Source organism: Oryx dammah, unplaced genomic scaffold, assembly GCF_014754425.2.
Source record: "Oryx dammah isolate SB20612 unplaced genomic scaffold, SCBI_Odam_1.1 HiC_scaffold_8, whole genome shotgun sequence".
Taxonomy (NCBI): Eukaryota; Metazoa; Chordata; class Mammalia; order Artiodactyla; family Bovidae; genus Oryx; species Oryx dammah.
The window spans coordinates 42,919,231-42,939,339 of NW_024070192.1; the positions used below are offsets into that span (position 1 = coordinate 42,919,231).

Below are 20,109 nucleotides of genomic sequence, written 5' to 3' on the forward strand. Positions count from 1 at the left end.
AGAGCCTGGGTGGGCAGGGCTACCTGGCGATGCCAGACAGGATGGATGCTGCTGCCCGGGGTCCAGCCGGCACAGCCTCAAATCCATGAGACCAGGTGCAGCCAAGACAAAAATGAAACAGAGCAGCCTGCTGATCCTGGTATCCCTTACTTACCTAAGTCAGCCTGTCTCAGGCCAGAGCCAGGGGTTCAACACCAAGTGCTTCCCAGCACTGGATGCATGAGGCTCACATGCATGTCATCCCCCTTTTATCCTCCCAACAGGACTGGCAGCAAGTTCCAATCACAGAGAGGGAAACTGAGGCTGGGAGGGTCGCTGGCAGGGAAGATGCCACTGGGTGTGCTTGAGGGAGGCCCTCAAGACCTTCAGTCAGATGGCTTCTCCTGGTGCCAGGAACTCTCCTCCCCGAGGGTCTTGGGGTTGGGCATCCGGGCCCTGCCAAGGCTTGGGACAGAAGTGCCTGGGCACCAGCCAGCAGTTTCAAGAATGTCTCAGTGGCCGTGAGACCTCAGGCAAACTACTCAACCCCTCAGAGCCAAGCCTGCCTCACGGGACGAGGATTCCGGACTGGCCTTCCGCACAGGCCAGAGTGCAACACACACTCCGGGGGAAACCAAAGGCCCTGGCAAGTTGCAAGACTCTTGATGAGCATGCCTGGCCATGTTCACAACTTGTTTAATGGGGTGGCCAGAGGACAGGGATCCCAAAGGGCTGTACTGCTGGCCGTCAGCGGGGAGACAAGGTGCTGCTCAGACCTGCTGTTGGCAGCACACGCCAGCCTCACGAGCGTTGAGGCCGAGGCCCCTGGGTGGTCCATGTCATGGGCCCTCACCAGCCACACTTGACTGGCAAGCCAAGAACCTTACAGATGGAGCCTGGCATTTCACCAAGCTCCAGGAGGCTCTGACATGTGGCCAGTTATGTCCATGGAAGTGATGTCATGCCAGACCCAGGGGGACGCTCTCGGCTCCCTGTTTCTCCTGGGACCTGTGTTTTCCCTCAGCAGATGGAGAAGGAGACTCGAGGAGGGGCAGGGGAGGACCAGCGAGTCCAAAAAGGCCGCTGGTGACAGGCAGGGGCTCCAGGTGGGTGCCATGTCCACAGAGGAATGGACAGACAGACCACTGTCTGTCTGTGAGACAGAATGGACTGACAGACACACAAAGAGCCCTGAGAGACAGGGTCAGGACAGAGCTCCAGCGATGCAGTGACCCCTTCAGTGGGGCTCAGCCTATACAGGTCCCAGCCCAGCTCTGTGCCCCCTCCCCGGCCAGGCCTACCTGTGTGTCACGGAGAGCCCGATGTCCCTTCGTACCATCTGCGGGGATCCGTGAGGGTGATCTGTAGGGAAAGAGGCCAGGTCGGCAGGCTGAGGGGTCCTTCCTACCTGGACGGTGTGTACCTGTGACCTGCTGTCTCAGAGATCACAGGCTGGCGGGTGGGGGTGGAGACCAACCACATGGTTGCGGGGGTGGGCAGGGCAAAACCAACCACATGGCAGAAGGCCGTTTTCCTGATCCTGCCTCTAATCAACACAGGGATGGCCAGGTGAGACCAAAGCGGGGCCAGTGTGGTTACCCCCACCCCCCACAGATGCTACTACCTAGCCTCTGCAGACAGTTCAGAAACAGCCCCTGGGAGATTTCTAGCTTTGGGGGAAGACAGGCTTGTGAGGCAGAAGGCAAAGCCAAGGTGAGGCCTGCAGCTCAGCTCCCCCCATCTCCTACACTTCCTCGTGGAGGCAGCCACAGGTCACCAATTCTTCTTGTTACGCAGGTAGAAGTTGCCTGACCCTTGGTGGAGGGGGTGAGGCTGGCAGCCATGCTACACACCCAGCTCTCCAGGCAGAAGCACCTTGGGCATTTTGCTCTGAGAGCCACCACTGCCGGATCCCAGCAGGTAGAGAGAAGACGAGGTGAAGCTTCACCCGTTTCCATGTGGCCCAGCCCCAGCCAGGCACTCAGTCTGAGCCTCGGGGAGGTCTCAGGCCATGAGCTTTGCATGCTTTCCAAGAGGGCACCCTGGCCTCTCCCTTCAGCCCTGGGTTCCTTATATGAATGGGCATCCCTGGGGTTGGTGGTATAATAGGTTGGGCAGTAGAGGAGCAGCTGGAAGCAATCTGTCATCCACTGGCAGCCCATATGTCTAACTCCCTCTCCCCTCCTTCACCAGAGAGACCCCCACTCCTCCCCACCCCACCTTCTGCCCATACTCAATACTGCCTATCTCCTCCTAGAGCAGGGTTTCTCAAAGAAGCCCATGGATGTGCTGCAGGGGGTCTGGGACTCCTCTGGACTGGTCAGCAGATGATGTAGGGCAGGGGTCCCCAATCCCTGGGCTGTGGACTGGTACTGGTCTGTGGCCTGTTAGGAACCGGGCCACACAGCAGAAGGCGAGTGACAGATGAGACAGCAAAGCTTAATCTGCCGCTCCCCATTGTTTGCATCATCACTGCCTGAACCATTCCCCTGCCCACCCCCATGCCACTGCTGTCCATGGAAAAATTGTCTTCCAGGAAACCAGTCCCTGTGCCAAAAAGGTTGGAGATGGTTGATGTAGGATTTTCCTTACCAAGAAGGTCTAGATTTTTATCCAGTTATCAAAGAGATCTGTGACTCAGAAAGGTCGGGAACACAGTGCTCTAGGGATCTGTGGCCATCTCCAGCCCATGCTGGCCTGGCACACAGCTGGTGCTCAGTAAGCGGTGGTTCACTTAAAGCTGTGTACCAGATACCCAACCACAAGAGAAGGGCATGAAGGAGGTACTGACTTTCCTCCTACAACAAGGGGAGTTTGATGGGGACCTCTGCCACCTGCTGATGGTTGAACTCACAATCTCTCCAGCACATCTACCATGGGGCTGACTCCTCCCAATTCCCTTGTCCGGGGGTGGAGTGGGCCGGGGTGGGGCACCCCACCCCAGTCAGTAGCCAAGGCCATGAAAGCATATGGATCTAAAAGGGCTTAGGCTACCAGACTAGGAGAAACAGACAGTGGGATAATGAGATTTTAATCATCTATCTCTGAAGACAATCTGTGGTTGATTAGGAATGTCTGCCACAGGCCTAAGCCAGGACAGAGGTGAGATGAGGTGGTCCCTGATCCTGAAGACCACCTACAATTGATTAGTAATGTCTGCCACAGGCCTGGGATAGGACAGAGGTGAGATGAAGCTGTCTCTAATCCTGAAGACACCCTCCAACTGATTACTAATGTCTGCCACAGGCCTGGGATAGGAAGGATATGAGATGATACTATCCCTGATGGAGGTGAAACACTGGTCCTACAGGCCTCGTCTCACCTTCCCAGCAAACTGGGGAAGCAGCCTCACTGCTGTGGTCCCTACATCACTATAGCAACCAGGAAGATGGATGTCCTAGGGATGCAGATGCTGGATTCTCCTCCAAGGATCTGCGAGGGGTCCTGGGAGTTTTCCACCTGTGCCCTGGGGACAGGGAAGGGCAGTCTCCCTCCTTCCTTGCCCTATACCTCCCTGGTGGTCCTGCATTCAGATCCATTTTGGCAAACTCACTGTCTGTTACCCCACTCCACATCTCTCAGACCCTGCTGACAGCCTCTTCACTCTATTTAGCCAGTAGAGGATAGTACAAAAACAAGCTGCTATTTTGCTCAGGCAAAAACCAGATGCCTCTGCATCTCCACAGAGACAATTAAAAGCAGACCCCAGAAGCTGTTTTCCTCTGCTTTGACTTTGGAGAGAGATGCCCTGCAGCACAGCCACGTACAAGAATCAGCTCTCAACCCAGAGGTGGAAAAGGGACTCAGAGCCTGCCTGGGCATCCTTACCACCCCCCTCCAAGGGGACATCCATACCCTCTGATCTCTCAGGCCTCATTCAGAGCTGACCACATCCTGCCTCCAGGGATGTCCCTCTCCTGAACAGGGTGGAGGGTCCCAAGATGTCAGCTGGACTTTGCAGATGGCTACCATCCATCTACACTGGACATAAGGAACCTCTCTCCCAGGAGCACGGCATCACCACAGCAGCCCAGCAAGTAAAAAATTCCTGCCAGAGGTCACCTGTGGGGGTAGCAAGGTGCAAGTGGGGCCCACAGACGGTGACATTCTCACGGTGCCTGCTTCTCAGGGCAGCTGCGGGCTGGGCTGAACCACCTTGTCATCTGAAGGTTCCCTGTCCTAAGAGCTACTTCCTGAGGCGGAGCCCAGCATCTCTGCTTCTGGACCACAGAAAGGCCAGAGGACTAAGAGAGGGTCGAAGAAATCCACCCCCGATGGGGACAGCGACAGAAACAGGACTCCCGGGTGGCAGAGGGGATGAAAATGAATCACTCTTACCCAACCTGGAGGAGACAAAAAAGAGAGAAAGCGGGATTATGTCACCGTGCTGGCCTGGTGTCCCCCGGAACATCAGTCCTTGGGCAGGAGCGGATACAGTGCTTGGATGAGGACTTTGAGCCCCTGTGTGGGGCCGGGCTGGCTGAGTGACTGGGGACTTTCCTCAATGACAAGGGCCAGAGGTGGCCCCCTCCCAACTCCCCACTGGACAATGGAGCCATATACTGTGCTTTAATACATTAGATTTCCTAGCCCTCCCCAGCTACCTGCATTGTAATTAGAGTTCATTCCTTTTCACAGCTGAGGAAACAGGCTCACAGTCTCCCAAGATCATATGCCAGTAGGTGGAGGAGCCCTGCCCAAACCCCTGGGAGGAGGGGTGCTCGGGCCAAACAGGAGGGTGGCTCAGAGAGCCAGAGAAGAAGTGGCTGGGGCAGGAGGTGAGGAGGACAGTTGTAAGAGCAGAGAGGCAGTCCCCAGGCAGGGCCTGAGCAACATCTCCTGGGGGTGCCGCTGTCCCAGGGACGAAGACAGCTGGGAGCCCAGGGCACTCAGTCCAGCCTCAGGGCTCATCAAGGGCAGCAGGGTGGCCTGAGTACTCATGTTGGTGCCAGCTTTGGTCTTTGTGGTATTCTGACTCAGAATCCCAGGGCACAAGGCCCAGCTCACCAGCAGTGGGATCCAAGGAAGTGGGGTCATCTTCCTGAGACTCTGTTCTCCACCCAGAGCCCCCCTAACACTCTTTTCAGGAAAAAAAAAAAAACGAGGAAGAGAGGCACTAGGTTTTGCCCACTGAGACGCCCTCTGAATGACCCACATGTGTCCACATGGCTGTTATCACTGTGCTTCAGAGAGAAGATCCAGGGGCGGATGGAAGGCTCAGCCCCTTTTGGGGGTCAGGAAGGAGGGAAGCCCCAGGCCCCAGCAGGACAGTCTGATCGGGAGTGGCAGGTAGGTCACAGCTAGATTTCTCTCCTTGGGTGACATACACTCAGAATCATCAGACTTGTCCAAAGTCTATCCCAGAAGGGACCCAAGAGAGTCTGCCCTGGGGTGAGGGAACAAGCCCACTTGAGACCCAAAACGACCATGTCAGGAGAGAGGCCAGGTTCCCAACCCTCAGAGCACAAGAAGGTAAGAGGCATCCAAGGAAAACTACCCCTTCCCTTCCACAAGGGTATATAGACAAGGGCGAATTTTATAATAGAGAAGAACAAAGACCTAACTATCCATCAAGAGGGGAGAAATTAAACTATACACTGGAAAGAGGCTTTAAAAAGCTTAAAAGATGAAATAGCTTGAATTATAGATATAGACAAAACTGATAACCTGGTTGGTTCCCGAAAGGAAAAGGAAAAATGGTAGGGGACAAATTTAACCTCTACAAAGTTCTATGTGAGCAATACTGGACCACGTGACTGTCACTAACTATTTAAAATACATAGATCAAGGGACTTTCCTAGTGGCCCAGTGGTTAAGACTCTGCACTTTCAATGCAAGGGGCATGGGTCCAATCCCTGATCAGGGAACTAAGATCCCACATGCTGCGGCCATAAAATAAAATACATAGATAGATTTTTTATAAATAAATGAGAGTAAGGTAGTTCAAGATGAACTGATATTTAGTTCTCAGAAATAAAAGTAAGTTGAAAAAATAGGTTATAGCATAAAGTACATAGTATTTGATAATTATTAGAAGTTTCAGCAAGATATTCTAGTTCCCCCTTCTGGGCATATAGGAGGATGACACTGTCTGGTTCTTTTGTTTGGGTAGGGTCATAAATGGTGTGTAGAACTTTTGGGAAAGAGCATTTAATTGCTCAGTTGTAACATGTCAAGTTTTTTTTTTTTTCCCCCTCTGCCACAGTGGGATGTTCTAGACAATGTTCTGGCCTTGAATCTGGAATGCGGCTGACCTGTGATGGACAGGTAGCATGAGCAAGGAATAAATATCTGGTTATTTGAAGACCCAGAGACCTGGAGGTATTTGTTATTGCAGCATAATCCAGTCTATTCTGACTGATACATAGTATCACTTCGAGTCTGTGTGTGTGTAAAAAGATATCTAATAGAATTCAGCCCAAACTGTTAAGGTATTATTGCTCAGTTGTACCATCTGAACTGTTTTTTTTTTTTTCCTCTGCCACAGTGGATGTTCTAGACAATGTTCTGGCCTGGAATCTGGAATGAGGCTGACCTGTGATGGGCAAGTAGCATGAGCAAGAAATAAATCTTTGGTTATTTGAAGATCCAGAGGTCCGGGGGTATTTGTTATTGCATCATAACCCAGTCTATTCTGACGTGTCTGTGTGTGTGTACGAAAAAAAGAAATCTAATAGAATTCAGCCCAAACAGTTCAGGTTGTCTGGGTAGCGGACTGAGAGACGGGGGCATCTTTCACTTTTTGCGTTGCGGTTTCTATGTTGGCCAATTTTGTCCTTTAAAAATCGACCCTATATTACCTTTACAGCGAGAAAACTGTAGTCAGAACTTTCAGTAGGTGGCAAATTCGGCACCTGCCTGGCAAGGACACTTACCTCATCGGGGAGACCTCATCAATGCGGTTCCCCAGCTGAGACTCGTGGGACTTGCTCCGGGTGAGCGTGGGGAGGCTGGGCAGCAGTTGGAAGACCTTGCGGCTGGGTGGGGGCGGCGTCCTGGGCGGCTTCAGCTTGGAGTGCCGTCGGAGCTGGGGCGTGGTCGGCGGGGTGATGAAGCTGGGCAGGGCGCGGGGGGTCAACCGGCCGCTGGTGTGCAAGGAGATAAAGGGGTCCGACAGGCCCTCACTGGGGCCAGGGTTTGGGGAGTCCGAGGCGGGCAGAGCGGACACGGAGACGGAGCGTGGGCCCTGGGCACTGCTGCCCAGTCTGCCCAGCTGGGAACTCCCTGGAGGCCAGGACAGGCTGGCTGGCGAGAGGGTGTCTGCGGGAGGCCCGGAGCCACTTTCCCGCCGGGCATCAGATGAGCTCCAGCCTGAGTCCTCTTTGTGCTCCCCGCCTGTGGGCCAAAGAGTTGAGTCACAGGTGGCTGCAGCCAGAGGGAGTCACAGGTGAGGCGGCCAGGGCCCACCCAAGAAGCACCATCCCTCAACAGAGGCTCCAGCTGCCAGCCATCACCATTTTATAAAGGCCACTCAAGCACACACGCTACTTGGCTAACTGTCAGAACACCAGTGCAGATACTACTATCCTCGACATATAGAGAAGAAAATGGGGCCCAGAGAGGGACAGGGCAGGGCTCCCGCTGGCAGGTGTGTGGAAACCCACCCCCAAAGTCAGTGATCTCAGAGAGGGAAGTGGTGGGTGATCTCTGCACGTTAGGCTGTGTAGGGACTTCCCTGGTGGTCTGGAGGTTAGGACTCCGTGCTTCCAATGCAGGGGGTATGGCTTTGATCCTTGGTCGGGGAACTAAGATCCCATATGCCACTCGGGGTGGCCAAAAGTAAACAAATAAAAAATAAAGATGCTTTTTTTTTTTTTAAGGTTAGGCTGTAAAGGGATAACTCTCTGAGAAAATTCAGTCATCAGGAAAGGGGGCTGCACGGACCTTCTGAAAGCAAACTGCCCTGGGAATTTGCTAGAAGAGAGACACAGCTAGAAACAGATCAACAGCCACTTCCTTTTGAGAGAAGCCTGTGCGTGACTTTGGGCTGCTCCCACGGTGGCCCTCTGTCTGAGGCTCCTGAGGCTCCAAATCAGTGGCGTGTCTGCCATTCATGCGAGCACTCACTGTATGCCGATGTCGGCATAAAAGGGCACGTCTGCGGTGCATGCAAGTCCAGTGAGAGTGATGGACGCTCAGTTCAGTGTGCTGTGTGCTGACACAGAGACGCATGGAGACTGAGGGGATACAGAGGAGGAGGACCCTAAGTATCTTGAGGGTCAGGGGGCTTTCGAGAGGAGGTGGCACCTGGGCTGGGCCAGCTAAGGGAGAACTGGACAAGGCGTACCAGGGAGAGGGAACAGCACATGCGGGGAGCACAGGGCATCTGGCGGCGGCTACAGCGTCCCACGTGCCCTGAGAAGTCAGGGCAAGCCAGGGAGAGGCGAGGGATGAGGCTGGAGGGTCAGTCCACTGGGGACCAGCTCCAGAGGGGCCTTGGGTGTCTTGCCAAGGGCTTGAGGCTTGCCCTTACAGGAGACGGGGAGATATTGAAGGGGTGGAGGCACGGAGAAAGGACACCAGTCTACAGAGACCCTGTCGTGGGAAGAGGACACCTCCCTCCTCGTATTTATCAATGAGTGGAAAGCACAGGAGGGGAGATATTGACTCAAGACAAAATGAACTTCCACCCTGTAATTCTTCTGCTTTGCATCCCTCAATCCGCCCAGCATGGCAAGGTTGATGAGATTCAGAGAGCCCATGTATACTGCCAACTTCACACAGCAAAGTAAGAAATGGGATGGGAACCGAGCCCTTGATCTCAACCACAGCCCCGGACCTCCTCCCGCAAAGCTACCAATTCTGAATGACCTGTAACGACACAGCCTTGGGAGTGAATGAGCTCTCTATCATCAAAGATGATGAAGCCCAGCCCACAGAGTCATCTATTAGGGATGGTGGAGTGATATTAACCTTCTCAATTCTTAAGTTTGTCTATTGCATCCTCTCCTCAAATGCCCTTCCTTCTGCCTCACTGCATGGTGACTTCCTACTCATGAATCAACTTGGATGAGTTAGTCTGTGTATTCCTCATTCTTGCTCCTTTAGAACTGTGGCCAAGACCTAGCATGCATGCGTGTTCAGTTGCACCCGACTCTTTGCAACCCTACGGACTGTAGCCTGCCAGGCTCCTCTGTCTCTGGGATTTTCCAGGCAAGAATAACGGAGTGGATTGCCATTTCCTCCTCCAGGAGAACTTCCTGACCCAGGGCTTGAACTCAGGTCTCCTGCTTAGGCAGGCAGATTCTTTACCACTGAGCCACCTGGGAAGCCATGGCCAAGCCCTACACTCGAACTTAAATACTGCTCTTGTTGAGGGGATAAAAGAATGAGTTCCACGGATCTATGCACAAGTCTTCCACCAAAGGAAACAAGCCCCCGTTCTTCAAATTGTCTATTTAATCACCATTGCTTTAGCCAGTTCAGGGACATGGCTCTGGTTTTGCACACAGAGACTAGTCAATTGGCAGTGGCTGCTTGACAGTGACTCTGGAGTCACTAAGCATGAGGAGCTCAGGGATTGACTAGTGATGTCTGCTATGGATGAAGGATGGGGAGATTCAGCAAGCATGAGCCTACCCTCTTCACCAGCCACAGGCATAAAGAAACATCCTTTATCACCTTTCTTAAGACCAGAGACATGGCCATTTGCCATCACCTCACAGGCCTAAAACTGAAAAATACATACTAATATGTACCGGGCTCTAGACTAAGTAGATGAATTTAACTCATTTAATCCTCCAACAAGTCCATGAGAGGAAGTCTTGTTAGTATGTCCTTTTTACACATAAGGAAACTAAGGCACACTGAGGTTAAGTAACAGCCTGCCAGGAGCCATGAAGACTGACTGACTGCAGGACCTGAGGCACAGGGTGATCACAGGTACCACCCAGTCCCCAGCAGGTACACTTGAAGTGCAGCCACTGCTGGGCAGGCCCATCCACCTGCCTGCACCCCGGACTTGGGTGTGGCAGGTCCCTCTTGGAGATGTAGGGCACCACAAACTAAGATGGAATGAGAAAGAGCACCTGGAAAGGACCCTCTGCCCAAGGGCTGCTCTGGGGCACTCTGGGAAAAGCATTTTCTAAGGAAGAAACCTGAGAGCAAAGTCCAGCTCGACTGAGTCCAGCTCGGGTGTGGGATCCCAGACAACTCATTCAGAGCCTCTGATGCTTCAGCTACAAAGGGAACATATAGCAAGTGCTTCATATATTAGTGATCTTCCGATCCTGGCACTCAGGATGGACAGACAGCAGCCTTAACACACAGAGGTCACCACCACCCTATGGCCAGAGCCTCCTCAACTCCTTACAACACAGGCATAAAGAGGGCAGACTGACAAGGTCCCCCAGATTCTCAGCTTGGGAGGCAAGTACTTTTTTTTGACGGTTGTCTGAAGGAGACTGACAGAAATGGCTAAATTAGTCATGCCGCTAATTTACCTCCAGGGGTTTATTTAGCACATCAGAAATATATTTTCTCTTAACATAAAGAAAAAGATAATGAAATGTGCTTGGGTGGCAAGGGCTGAGGCTCAAGTCACAGTTCTGCCACCCACTGCTGTGCGTCCTTGGGTAAGCCCCTTCCCCTCTCTGGGCTCAGTCTCTTTCTCTGTAAAATGCAGAGATAAGAATGCTAACTATGTCCCTGTCCTGTTTACTTCCTGGCACTTGCCAGAGGCCTGATGTGTTGAGGTTTTCCAAATCAAGTAAAACTCTGGACTCTGTGTTCAGAGGAAGACTTGATACAATAGGGCCAGGGAAGAAATTAAGCACCATCTTCTCTGGGGGAAAAGAAAAATCAAGCTGAATATAAACCTCAGAGCCTTCCTTAAGCTTCAGGCAGCTGCAGATAAGACAAGAAGCTCAGCTAATTAAAATATGGAGCTAATTCCATTCATTAGGTTCATTTTAAAGGCTTATCTGCGTGGTCATGGGAGCGCTAAGTCTGGGCATTTGAAGCTATTTCCAGGGTAAGATTGAGAAAGCCTGCAAATAAGTTCCTGAGGAACACTAGTCATCATGCCAGGATTACACACTTCGCCTGGGGCAGCCATGTCCATACTCACAGCTGAAACGTGTACAGTTTCTCTCCACAAGCTTGGCTCAGGCTGAGCCCACACCAGCGCGTGCCTTCTGAGCACACAGCCCAGATGGGGATGGAGAGGCAGGGGGAGGGTGGGGATCGCAGGTATGGGAGAGGCAGGGAGAGGGTGAGGAGAGGGCTGGGCGGGGAGGGGGCTGGTGAGAAGGAAGCTAGGGAAGGGTCACAGAGCCCTACCTACAGAGATGTTCCAGAGGGGAAGTCATGCAGCTCCACCCAGCAGACCAGCCTCGGGTTGGTAACAATGGCTAAAGCTTCACACTGGCCAGACCAGTGGGACCTGGGAGCCTTCTGTCTCAGGGAGAGCCTCTGCCTTGAGTGGGGTCCATCACGCACTTTCTGAGCATGGACTCCAGCCATTCCAAGCCAGCCCAGAGACCCTGGTCACACCGGCCCCACCCAGCCCCTCATCCGCCCCAGCAAAAGCCCTGGTGCCCCGGGAACCAGGCCAGGCCTGGGAGAGAAATGCAGCGTCCGGGCCCGGGGGGGAGGGCAAGGCGGCTGACGGGACTGGCCCAACCTACCCAGGCGTGTCACCTTCCGCAGGCAGGTGAGGGCGTACTGCAGGCGGCCACACTCCTCGGCGCTGGCCCCGCAGCGCCGGAGCGTCTCCTTCACCCTGGCCTCGTTCATGTCCAGCAGGGCGTCTAGCGTGAGCTCGCGGAGGATCTCCTGGGGAGACACAAGACAGGCAGAGAACTGGGTGAGCAGTCATCCTCCTTGCGGCCAGGCCCAGCCTCCTGCTGAGTGGCAGGGGCCAGCTGCTGGGGCCGGCCTCCGACCCGCAGCCACCACTTGTCTGAGGACACCAGCAGCCAACCCCGGCCCCCACCCCCAGCATCCCAGAGACAGCAGCTGAAGCTGAGATGCCAGAACTTGGGGATGGGGGCTGGGGAGAAGAGAAGGAAAAAACCAGAAACGTTCTGATGAGGGCATGTTGTCCTTCTGGTCTCTTTTTATTTATTCCTCTGGACGGGAAAATGATGAATCATGACAACTTTGGAGAATGACAAGTACTTCAGATAAAGATGGTTCTTTACAATTTTGCTGTTTCTGAATCAGACCAGATAGGATTCAAAGAAAATTAGCTTCCAAGAAAAGGATTACAAAGAATTAACCCTCACCAAGATCTGTGTTTGGAGAAGGAAATGGCAACCCACTCCTGTATTCTTGCCTGGGAAATTCCATGGACCAAGGAGCCTAGCGGGCTACGGTCCATACGGTTGCTAACCAGGAGTCAGGCAGGACTGAGCAACCGAACAACAGCAACGAAGATCTGTGCAGGTCTTTCCTACCGGGCCTTATCTGATTCTCAGCTGGAGTCTTCCAAGGTTTCAAGGTAGCGAAGAGAAGCGACATGCTCGAAGCGTATAAAGCACTCATTCAAACTCTGAAGATGGAGGGGGCTATGTAGAAGGAACAAGATGGCCTCGAGGGACAGAGTGGCCCCCAGCTGTCCAGCAAGAAGGGAACCTTAGGTCTGAGGCTACAAGGAAGTGGATTCTGCCAATGAATGCCCTAAAAATACTTGGATGTGATTTCTTCCCAAAGTTTCCGGGTAAGAGGCCCGCCTGGATGACACCCCGACTCCAGCCGGGCAAGACGCTAAGCAGGGAAGCTGGCTGAGCCCTCGGGGACTCTTCCATAAAGTCTTCCTTCTGCAGGACTGTGAGCTAACACATGCCGGATGGTGTAAGCAGCTAAGTTCGTGGGAATTTGTTACACAGCAAAGAAAACGAACACAGGGACTTCCCTGGTGGTCCAGCAGTTGAGAATCTTCCTTGCAAAGCAGGGGGACGTGAGTTCAATCCCTGGTTGGGGAACTAAGATCCCACATGCCCCAACTAAGCCTACATGCTGCAACTAGAGAGTCCAGGCACCACAAGGAAAGATCCTGGGTGCCACACTGTGATGCGGTGCAGCCAAACAAATAAATGAACAATAAAACCATTACAGACAGCAAATGTTTGAATCAAGGCCTAACTGACTCCAAAATTTGTGCGCTTTCCTCTCATCAAGGAGAGGGGAAACCCATCCAGCTCTGAGTACTCTGAGCCCCATGTCATACAGAGCCTAAAGCAGACACATAGAACAATGACACATATCCCTGGCCTCAAGTGGCTTGTGAAGTGACTGACGCGAAAATAAGTTATTACTGGGAACTCCTTGCAAGTCCAGTGGTTAGGACTCTGTGCTTTCATTGCTGAGCCCGGAGTTCGATCTTTGGTTGGAAAACTAAGATCCCACAAGCCACGAAGAGTGGCCAAAACAAAAAAAAAGACGAAAAGAAGTTATTGCAATGCAACACAATATGAACCAGCATAGAGAAAGCTCAAAGAGTTATGGGACCAGTGGAGGGATGGGGCGGGAGAGGGGAGGGGGGAGAAGTTGTTTCCGGAGTTTCTATAACAGGGAAAGCCAGACAACCCACATCAAATGATTCATATAAACTTGCAGTTCTTGAGAATCTAAGTTGATTTTCACTGATTTTTATTAGCAAACTGTGTCTAATTTAACACAAGCAATGTTGCGGTCAGTCAATCCATGGTGCTATAAATCTTAGACTCAAGTGTCAAAACAAAACCTGATGAAGATACCAACTATGAGTCACTGGGGCAATGGTTTGGGGATTCTGTGATGCCTGGGGGCTGGGGCCACATCTGAAGCCTGGCATGTGGCCTCTGGTGTCTGGCTTTGTCCCCTCTCCCCATCTTTGGTCTCGTGTGAATATTCTTCCATCTCCAGGGTTGTGGAAAAGAAATCTCATGGTTCATTTTGGAGTCATTCTAGACTCCAAAAATTAGAACTAAACAGATACTCCCAGAGCACCAAGAAGCTCATCAGTGGTTTGGACAAACCCTTGGTGGTGAGAAATCCTTCCAGATGATAAAATGAGAACGTCACAGGAAACCCTTGATAAGAACAACACAGAGAGCGGGATGCTTAGATAATGGTCCCAAGGCAGAAGCTTTTATTCAATCCATGTGTCTTCTTCTATTGCCTTCAACAACGCCCTTCATCAAAATGCTGTTTTGACATCTTTGCCCCTCATTCCACTGGGAGAAGCCATTTGGCAATACTGTCAGGGAAGACCAAATGGAAGTGGACGTTGCCCTTCACAACACAACCCTCCACCTCTCCCTGGAGTGGCCTCTGTTCTCACCCACACGTGTGCATTTTCCCAAGGCTGTGATGACTCAGCAGTTCTCTCGAAAGTAGAGATTCCAGTATCTGCTTGATTTTGGGGTGGAGGTGCTATTGATGACGACAAAGACAAGCCTAGAAACCCAATCCCCAATCTGACTACAATGCAAAGGCAGATTTTTTTTTTCTTTTATACACATTTCCTCCCCACCCACTTCAAGTTTCAGTTTCTCTGGCATAAAAACTACATTTATTATTACAAACTATTTGCTAGCCCTTTACAAGACGTCCAGGGCTTTGTGCACTGACTCCACTCAAAACAATTCAGCAAGGAGATGCCGCTAAGCCTGTTTTATTGAGGCTCAGTGACCTCACGCTATGCAGCTTAATAAATGGTGGCGCCACAACCCAAACCCAGGTGTGTCGAGTCTAAAGCACCTTCAGTTACCCACCACTGTCACTCATGAACTTGGGCAAAGCAGTTACCCAGGGGAAAATGATTTTTTTTTTTCCAAAGTAAATTAAAGGAACTAATTTCTACCTGCTTTCTGAAAAAAAAAAAAAAAAAACAAACCAAAACTGTATTGTAAAACGAAGTCCTCTGTTACTAGCAAGTGAAGTAACCCCCTAAATAAAAGAAATAATAGATTCAAATTCATGGTCTTAAAAAAAAAAAAAAGAATGAAAAGAAAAGGCATTCCTTTATAGCTCTGAATGAGCTAGAAGGTTTATCTCCATCCCCTGAGGCTGCAGGGATCAGTTCATGGGGTGGGGGGAATAAGGGAACAGGATCTGCTTTCCCTTCCCCTCTATGCGCTCTCTTCATGCTCCAGTTCAAACCAGGGGTTGGCTAGACAAATTGAAGGGGCGTAGAGTATGGAACCCTTTCCTGGGATAGAAGAGCCAACCCAGGGTCCCGCTTGTACAGGAGCTGCCCAGTATCTCCCAGGACAAGCATCACTTTCTGAGGAGTGAACTATGTATGTCTTCAGTTAAATGGGAGTGCTCAGCACACCAGCATCGCTAGGATTTCTGACTGTTTTCTTCTGCTTTCTAATCCCTCCTCCCTTCAAAGCTGGGTCATTGGGGAGAGGGAACCACGATGTTCTGCCTAAAAGCTGCAGTCAGTGACACTATCCACCAGTTAGCAGGTTATCTGGTAGAGTTAGGGTCTCAAACACACAAGCCTCAGGACGAGGTTTCAGAAAAAAAAAAGAGGTATGTGGGCATGTTGCCCCCTTGATCTATCTTTCGATGGAGATAAAAGCACTAGAAGGGGCTTCCCAGGCGGTGCTAGGGGTAAAGAACCTGGCTGCCAACGCAGGAGACACAAGAGACATGGGTTTGAACCCTGGGTCAGGAAGATTCCCTGGAGCAGGGCATGGCAGTGCATACAATACATGGCAATACACTCCAGTGTTCTCGCCTGGAGAACCCCACGGACAGAGGAGCCTGGTGGGCTACATTCCATGGGGTCACACAGAGTCAGACACGACTGAAGCAACTTAGCACGCACACAGAAGTATTAGAAACACTTCTCTTGCCTCTTTACTAGACAACAAGAATCTCAAGGACAATGCTTATCAGAAACCCACTCTCTGCTCTCTCTCAGTGTCAGGGGGTGAGGAGAGGCTACGAGAGGGGCGCCGTATCATCATATAAAGAAATCGGAATTTTTATTTTAAAACAGCTGATTTTTATATGGTGGCAACTCATGCAAATCTGTGCAAACCAAACAGTCACGTCAGAGCCCCCAGCAGGGAGGGCTTGGGCAACATGTCACCAGTGGCCAGGCCTCCTCAGCCAGGTGCTGCCCTGGCTCTGGGACCCCACCATGAAAGCCAAGTGGGCCCTGGCCTTCCAACTCCTATGAGTTTATTCAGAAAGTAGTATAGTCACTCAGTCGTGTCTCTGCGACCCCATAGACTGCAGTCCACCAGGCTTTTCTGTCTGTGGGATTCTCCAGGCAAGGATACTGGAGTGGGCTTCCATCCCCTTCTCCAGGGAACCTTCCCGACCCAGGGATCGAGCCTCGGTCTCCTATGTTGCAGGCAAATTCTTTACTATCTGAGCCACCAGGGACCCAAAGTTAATCCAGTTGAGAAGGGACAGTCCATGAGGGAAGTGCGCTGGAACCAGGCGAGCCAGGATACAAAGAAGACGCCTCCCTAGCCTCTTGAGCTGCGCCTCTGGCCAGACAACAGTCAGGCTGGGCCAGTGGATGTGCCCGCCCCGGGAGGGGCTCTGACGTCTCCTCCCATCAAGACTCAGGCAATGCCCCCACCAGCAAGCCTCACACGTGGTTGTGATCCTCTTGCTCAGACACAACCACAGCCAAGTCTGGGTTAGGAGGTTATTTCAGACCAGGGTAATTCGTGTACAATTGTCCTGCGTAATCTCTAAACCGAAAGCAAATTAGGGAATGAGTGTTACCACCTGCTGAAGGTGAACTCATGGGCTCACTGACAACCCAGCAGGCGAAGCCGCCCGGAAATGCTCTCAGGTCTGAGAGGCCCCGAGACTGTGGGAGGGTCTCTCACCCGCCTGGAGGCATGTGAAGATGCCAAGTTGTCTCAAGCCAGGCATCCAGACCCTGGAGTTCTGGAGAAGGGATGACAGGCTGAGGATCCACACTGCTTCAGGAATTAATGTCCATCCCACCCCAGCTCCCATGTAAAGAAGAAAATATGGGAGGGACTTCCTAGTGGTCCAGTGGCTAAGACTCTGTGCTCCTAATGCAGAGGGCCCAGGTTCAATCCCTGGTCAGGGAACTAGATCCCGCGAGTTGCAACTAAGGCCCAGAGAAGCCAAATAAATAAATAAGTACTCAAAAAGAAGAAAAAAATATGAACTAGAAACCAGGAAGGGAAGACGTGCGGTCCGACCCATTGTTGGAGATGCCCCGGTTCCACCCAGCCCTGGGTCAGCACATGAGCATGGAGGCGGGGAGCAGGGCGGTGGGACAGGGCACACTGGCTCCCTGCCTCTGCCTGTCCCCTCGAGCCACAACTTACTTCTCCCGTAGGTGACATTACGTTATGCTTTCTGATAATAATTAGAGGGCAGGGCCAGTGGAGCAGGGAGGTGACTCCCAATCTGTGATCGTGAAACTGCTGGCTGTGTTCTAGGCAGCAGAAGGCGGGGTCGGGCTGGCCCGAGCACGCTGCCCCTCCCCTCAGCAGCTGGCAGTGACTGGTGTCACAGCCCGGCTGGGTATCAAATGGTGTCCCAGGACTTACCAGCAGCCACGGGGCTGCCTGGGGTCTATACTTAGCAAACGGTGCCGGCTGACATGGAGAGCTGTCCCCCTGGCCGTGGCCAGTCAGGCGGGCTGTGGAAACGCCAGGGACTTCACAGACTGCGTGTGGACCACGTGTCACAAGAATCCATGCGGCTCGGGATGGAACTGGGATGAAGACCTGGCCTGAGGGAAGGCTGAGAGGCAAGCCCACACTTGGGGTCTCCTTCTGGCATTGTGTCTAGTCCTGGAGCATAGCACGGACTGGTCACAGTGCTAACTGCCTCAACCAGTGCGCCCGGCACGCATGGTCCATTGACCAAACCTGGATTTCTGGTGGGTGGGCAGAGGTGTCCCCAACTGGCCTGGCTGGGGCTTAATTCAAGAGCCGGGATCCTTCACCTCAGATGCTTTCCCAGGAGCTGGTCACAGCAGAGAGGCCAGAGGTGGGCTGCCAGAGCCCTGTACACCCCTCTGTGGCCGGCAGAGCAGAGACAGGGGAGCAGGGGGTTCTCTGGCAGCCCAGGCGGGGAGCCCACATCTCTCCAGTTGGCCAGGGGGCACCTTACAGATGTCCCTTCCTGCCTTCTCACCACCGCTGGTGCCGAGGGAGAGGGGGTGACACTTGGATATAATAGCTGGATATTCTAGGAAGCACAGGAGGGGCTGAGGCAGTGAGGGGCCTGGGTCAGGCAGCTTCCTGGGGTTTCCATGGAGATCAGCAAAGAGCTTAGGGATACTGGCTTTGTCAATGGACCATGTCTGGACCTAGTCACTATCCCAGTTCTGGGAAATGAGAAAAAGCCCCTGCTGGGAAAAGTTACCCTGATAGAGAGGGCTTCTCTCTATCACTTCCCAGTGAAAGAAGGGTCAGATTTGGTCAGAACTCTGCCAACCTTGGGCCAGTCCCTGCCCCTCTCTGGGCTTCGGTTTCATCATTTATAACGTGAGTAGTTTTGGCTAGATCAGGTCAGTGTCTCTCAACCCTGTCAGCAACCTGGAATCACCTGAGAGGCTTTAAAAAAGGATCCTGGGACTTCCTTGGCAGTGCAGTGGTTAAAACACTTCATTTCCACTCTGGGGGAGTGGGGGTGGGGCTGGGCATGAGTTCAATTCCTGGTTAGGGAACTAAGATCCCACATGCCAAGCAGCAAGGCAAAAAAAAACACACAAAAAAAGGATCCTGATAACCAGGCCCCACCTTACATCAATTGAATTGGAACTTCTAGGGGTGAGAACCATGAGGGCAGACAAGCTGTAGGGCCTTAAATCTGGCCAAAGTAGTCCAAGGCAGAAAGGTCTAAGAAAGTGGGGCTGGCCGGGGCAGGGCAGCACCCTGAGGGCTTGACCTCCCACCTGTCCTTTCACGAGGCCCCTGATCCTTCAACTCAACCCCAGCCCAGCCCAGGCTCACAAACATCCTAGGAGATGCACTCTCCTGTACCCTGGTGCCTTCCTCCCTCCCACAAGGCAGGGTGGACGTTTGCAGAGCAGGGAACCTGGCGGACTCTTCAGGGAGTCTGGCCTACACGTTAGTACATCTGGGCTTGAAAGCCTTAGAAAGGGGGCGCAGTGGTGGGATATGGTGTGGAGGTGGAGGGGTGCAGGTAAAAGTGGAGGAGGTAAGAAGGGGGTCAAAACAGGGTGAGCAACGAGCAGTTATTACTCAGCCCTTGGGTGCCAGGCACTCTGTTAGATCAGCTATAGAGGTCAGCACAGGCGATCCTCATAAAAGCCTGAGATGGGTGACAAGGCTCAGAGAGGCTAGGCAACTGGCTCAAGGCCACACAGCCTGTTTGGTGAGGCTGAGACATGGCCATCTCTACCTCTTCACAGCCAGCTGGCTCTGCCTGCACTGGTGCCCACTTCTCTGCTCTATGATGTGGGATCCTTTCCCCAGGGTAGGATCTGCTTGGCATCACAGGTCACATCTGGTTTCCAGGCTCCACGCTGTGCCCTCCTTCCATGCAAGCTGGGGTGCATTCTGGCTATGGGGTTAAAAGCAGCTGCAGGAGGCCTCTGGTGGGGGGGTTCTTCTCTCTACATGACTTTTGAACCCCCTTAGCAGTCCTGCCAGGCCCCCTCAGGCCCCCTGCCTTCTGGAGGAGGCAGGTGCTCTCAGAGTCTGCCTGAGACCAAATCTCTAGCTTCCGACAGCATCCGTTCTCATCACGGCCACCACCATCACCCCAGGGGGCTGGCCTCACCCTCCTGGAAGGCCTGTCTTGGGGCTGCCTACCCAGGCCCCATTCTTCCTCCCATAAACCCTAGGCATCTAGTGCAGGAATTGGTACACTTTTTCTGAACAGACCATAGAGTATCTTCATCTTTACAGGCCGACCTCTGTCACAACTAGTCAACTCTGCTGTCAGAGCTCCCAAGCAGCCACAGACAGTATGGAAGCACATGGGTGTGGCTGGTGCCAGTAAAATCTTAACTATGCACCCGGAAACATGAATTTCATATAATTTTCACACGTCACAAAATAGTCTGGTTTTGCTTTGTTTTGCTTTTCCTACCAGTTACAAATGTGAAAACTATTCATAGCTCCAAAGGCTGTAGAGAAAGCAGTAGTGGGCTGGACTGGGTCCACAGGCTGACATGGGTCATGCAGCCACTCAATAAACACACACCAGCTATGCTGG

General features: G+C 52.5%; 1 protein-coding gene and 1 non-coding gene across 9 annotated transcripts in view; both read right to left on the bottom strand.

Annotated features, from left to right (window-relative positions):
- The window catches only part of KSR1 (kinase suppressor of ras 1), a 160,008-nt gene that overhangs the window by 32,418 nt on the left and 107,481 nt on the right, over positions 1 to 20,109 (bottom strand). For all 8 annotated transcript variants that reach the window (XM_040243969.1, XM_040243967.1, XM_040243964.1 and 5 more), the window contains 4 exons: positions 11,607 to 11,754; positions 6,855 to 7,314; positions 4,318 to 4,322; positions 1,281 to 1,341 (listed from right to left, as the gene is read on the bottom strand). In XM_040243969.1, coding sequence (XP_040099903.1) covers positions 1,281 to 1,341; positions 4,318 to 4,322; positions 6,855 to 7,314; positions 11,607 to 11,754 — 674 coding nt within the window. The remainder of the gene's footprint in view (positions 1 to 1,280; positions 1,342 to 4,317; positions 4,323 to 6,854; positions 7,315 to 11,606; positions 11,755 to 20,109) is intronic.
- On the bottom strand, positions 10,367 to 10,494 carry LOC120867466. Its single transcript, XR_005721895.1, has one exon. It is a non-coding gene; the product is annotated as a small nucleolar RNA SNORA19 (small nucleolar RNA).